Raw genomic sequence first — 4647 nt, 5'->3', positions numbered from 1 at the left:
CCCCAACAAACCAAAAAAAAAAAAAATTAAAACTAAAAAAAAAAAAAAAAAAGAGGATTTGGATTTAAGTACAGGAAAATATTTTTAAAACCTCAGGATGGAAAAGCTTATCTAAACTTACACACACAAAACTCCGAAGCTAAATAGAAGAACTGACAGATTTGGGTAGATAAAAATGGAAACTTCTAAGTGATGAAAGATTCACAAAGTTAAAGACAAACAACAGACCAGAAGAAAATTTGTAATATTTATAGCAGACAATAGACTAATGTACATAATGTATAAAGAGCAACTACAAATTAAAAATGAACAAACTCGAGAAAAATTTAAAAAATGATAAACAATTTTCAGAAGAAGAAATGCAAATGAGTAGTGACATACTGAAAGTTGCTCAATCTCACTGACTATCAGAGAAATGCACATTAAACAGGTTGCCATTTTTCATTTGTTAGATTGGCAATAATTAAAAGGACAGGGCATACAGAACTGCTTTCAAACTCTGCTGTGGGAGTATAAATTGCCTCAGTCTTGGAGCAGTTTGGAGCTACTTTTTGGCATTTTAATTGAGCATAGTTTTTTGACCCAGTAATACTACTTCTAGGAATTCATCTTTCAGAAACACTGGAAGTGCGCCAAAGCCTTCTATATAAGGATGTTCACTGAGCATTGTTTGTAATAGGAAAAGCATATAATGTAGAAATCTATTATTAGGAGAATGATGAAATAAATATGGCATCTCACTGTATACCATGATGAGGTAGACCTATGTGTACTGACATTGGCAAGATCTCCACGGAACATTTTTATTTTAAAAATTTATTTAGTCATTTATTTTAAATTTATTTATTTATGGCTGCGTTGGGTCTTCGTTGCTGTGCGCAGGCTTTCTTTAGTTGCGGCGAGCGGGGGCTACTCTTTGTTGCAGTGCGCAGGCTTCTCATTGCAGTGGCTTCTCTTGTTGTGGAGCATGGGCTCTAGGCACACGGGCTTCAGTAGTTGCGGCACGTGGGCTCAGTAGTTGTGGCTCGTGTGCTCTAGAGCTCAGGCTCAGTAGTTGTGGCGCATGGGCTTAGTTGCTCCGCAGCATGTGGGATGTTCCCAGACCAGTGCTCAAACCCGCGTCCCCTGCATTGGCAGGCGGATTCTTAACCACTGTGCCACCAGGGAAGTCCCAACCATGGAACATTTTTAAATAAATAAAAAAGCAAGTCCCAGAAAAATACGTGCACAATAGCATTTATGTGAAAAGGATAACAGCCAAGACAGTGTGTGTGTGTGTGTGTGTGTGTGTGTGTGTGTGTGTATGCGTGTGTGTGTATGCGTCACATGGCGGGGGAGAGTAAGATGGGGTGAGGAAGGGCAGGTGTGAACGAGTGGGGAGACTATTGCAATCAGGAGACTGAAAATACAAATTATTTTAAAAGCCATAAAAACTGTTCATGTGTTTTTCCTTCTAAAAAGTCAAAAAATAAAAATTCATCAGAGTCCCTTTCTTTTTCAGGTGCAGCCACAATGTACACAAGATATAAAATAGTAGAGAAGCAAAACCAAACCAGCTATTTCAGCACTCCTGTTTTTAACTTGGTGTCGTTAGTTCTAGGATTGGTGGGATGCATCGGGATGGGCATTGTAGCCAATTTCCAGGTATGACCTGAAGTTTTTTTTGGTTATTGGGGGCGACGGAGTATATGTATCTGGAGGAGAGAAGCAAGAGCACCAGAGGCACGCTTGTGCCAGCACAGCTCTCAAATAGTTGATGAGGGTATGAATATTGGGATAGTTTGCTTCTTAGCAACAAATCTTTGTCATTGGAAAGTCAGCCCAGCCCGGTACTTGGGAGAGATGGGGTGCATGTCTGAGAGAGAGTGTGCTTCAGAGCACGCTGTGGGCTCTGGATTGTTCCGTGTTCTTGTTGATGTGGTTTAATGTGCTGGGAGAGCTGCTTCAGTCACTGTAATGATTTCATTAACATCGTGAAAACGTTTCTGTGTATGAGCGTGTGTATGTTTACTGATTCTAGTGTTTGGGCCTCTGGTGTTCAATTCAAAGAGAGGCATCTGATCTCTTCCTTTCACAGATGAGGATCTAGGGACATGGAGGTGAAATAATTTGGTCAGGGTTACTCAGCTAATCAGTTGCAGGGCCAAAATATGGCCTTACTGGAGCAAATTAACTTATATAACAACTACTGCAGAGTCCACTTGACATATTCTTACTGTGTCAAGTGTTGGAAAAAATCCTACACGTTTTATTCTAATTTTTGGATTCCTTTCATTCCGAGGTCTCTTTCAGGAAGGCATGGTATTTGTCTATGGAGGCAATATTTTATATTTTACAAGTATGTGTTGTATTTCAAATGAGTACTAATTTTGAGCACTCGCCTTACAGGGTTATTGCTGGGATTCAATGAGATAACGTACAGTGCCCAGCAGTCTGTACTTAGCCGTCTTCCTGGTCATCGGTTCATCACTATAGGCCAACACCCTGGAGGGCCTGCTCCGTCATCACCATTGTCCCTTTGTGACCGCAGAAAGGAGGTTACTCCTGGAGGACTTTTGGTTCTGCCTGGGGGTACTCCTTTAACTTTTTTCCCACCAGAAGTGGGTTGATCTTCTGTGATGCTTACTTTATAAAAAGGTGTCAGCCTTCAGTGCTAGCTGGCTGTTCAAGTCCACATCTGCACACTGAAGCCGAAGCAGCGGGGCACTGCCTCCTGGTGTGTACCTGGGAGGCTGATAACCTCAGGCCACCACCTGTACCGTCTGCTGTCCACCTGTTCTCATGTGTCTGCTCCTGCATGAGTCAGACCATTGTCAGAGGGCCCTCTGCCTCACCTGCATCACGTGCGCCTCAGAGAATCACCTTTTCTGCCCTGCACATGCAGGAAGCCATCTGTCATTGGTGGGGGGGCAGTATAATAAAGTGCTCTGGGAAACTCAGTGCTGTGTTGTGAGGGGTGAGGCATCCTTCCTTGTATGACACAGAACCTTCAGGACAACCTAGGGCAGGGATATTCTCCCAGGTCTGGCGGCCAACAAGTTTTCGTTTTGGGATGTTACAAATCCACAACTAACAGTGTTTCCTTGTTAACACTGGTGAAAGCTGAGAGCCAAATTTGTAGCCTCCCTGAAGCAAGCCTATAGGGCTTCCAGGAGGGCATCTTGTGAACTCAGTTTGCTTCCGGCTTCGTTTAACTTTCCTACTCTATTGTCTCTGTATTAGGAAATAAACACCACTAGTTGCCTATGACATTTGTCACGTGGTAGAGACTCTTGATGACATTTCCTTATGTTTTATGATTGTGTGCGTTTTGGGTTCCATAACAACATTTATTGAAGTTTTCTTTTTTTCTTATTTGGCCGGGCTGCACGGCTTGTGGGATCTTAGTTCCCCGACCAGGGATTGAACCCGGGCCCCGGCAGTGAGAGCATGGAGTCCTAACCACTGGACCACCTGGGAATTCTTATTGAAGTTTTCTAGGTGACAGACATTTATGAAAACATTTCATGCTTTAACTCGTATAATTCTAATAATGACCTTAGAAGATAGGTAGTATTATTTTCCTCATTTATCAATGGAGAAATGGAGACCCAGAGAGGTTAATACTCTCCCCAAATCCCATGAGTCATGAAAGTCACCTTTGATTGAAGCAGTCTGCCCAGAACCTGTGAGGAAGCGTTAACCTCTAGGCCAGAATGAAAATCTCTGTGAGAAAAAAGCATGTACACAATTCACAGTTCTAGGGCTTCCCAGGTGGCGCAGTGGTTAAAGAATCCGCCTGCCAATGCAGGGGACACAGGTTCTAGCCCTGGTCCAGGAAGATCCCACATGTTGCGGAGCAACTAAGCCCGTGCACCACAACTGCTGAGCCCGCGTGCCACCACTACTGAAGCCCACATGCCTAGAGCCCACACTCCGCAACAAAGAGAAGCCACCACAATGAGAACCCTGCACACCGCAACGAGGAGTATCCCCCGCTCGCCGCAACTAGACAAGAACCTGCGCGCAGCAATGAAGACCCAGTGCAGCCAAAAATAAAATAAATAAACTTAAAAAAAAAGAATCATAAAAAATTTTTTTTCATAAAATTACGGAAAAAAATTCACATTTCACATTTCTAGCGTCAGAAAGCATGACGGAAAAATTATTTTCAAAGGGAAGGTGGCAACTTGGAAGGATATAAGTTGTCTAGTGGAGTGTGGGTATGAATTGTCCTGTGGGGGGGATAGTATGCACTGTATGATATCCCATCACATTATTCTCGGAATAACTCAACATCACAAGTGATAACTGCCATCAGTGTTTAAACCATAAAGGGCAAACTTCAGGAAGAAGGCTTAGGGGGTTAGACAATTACACTTTTGGTTCCTTTTAAGGTTTCTGTGAAGTGATTACATCTTCACAAAGACCAGAAATAGAATTTCTAACTTTCCTGAGAGCAAAGTGTTTGCCTTGTCATTGTTCCCATAAATATATCTTTACAACTTCCTTTTTCGATATCCTGCAATTCATTTTCGGCGTGCCGTAAGCAAACCAACGTGAGCGGTTACCTCAAGAAGAATTAGAGATGTGAGGGCAGGAGAGAGCATTGACTGGTGGTTTTTCTTGAGGGGGAGTAAATTGCACTTACCAGATGTTCACAGCTAG

The 4647-nt window shown here is 42.8% G+C and overlaps 1 protein-coding gene across 1 annotated transcript in view; it reads left to right on the top strand.

Annotated features, from left to right (window-relative positions):
• Window positions 1–4647, top strand: part of DRAM1 (DNA damage regulated autophagy modulator 1) — a 44383-nt gene that overhangs the window by 28872 nt on the left and 10864 nt on the right. The window contains exon 3 of the mRNA XM_007449169.1: window positions 1502–1644. Coding sequence (XP_007449231.1) covers window positions 1502–1644 — 143 coding nt within the window. The remainder of the gene's footprint in view (window positions 1–1501; window positions 1645–4647) is intronic.

Source organism: Lipotes vexillifer, unplaced genomic scaffold, assembly GCF_000442215.2.
Source record: "Lipotes vexillifer unplaced genomic scaffold, Lipotes_vexillifer_v1.1 scaffold89, whole genome shotgun sequence".
In the NCBI taxonomy this organism is placed as follows: Eukaryota; Metazoa; Chordata; class Mammalia; order Artiodactyla; family Lipotidae; genus Lipotes; species Lipotes vexillifer.
This window is presented reverse-complemented; position numbering and strand designations above follow the sequence as displayed.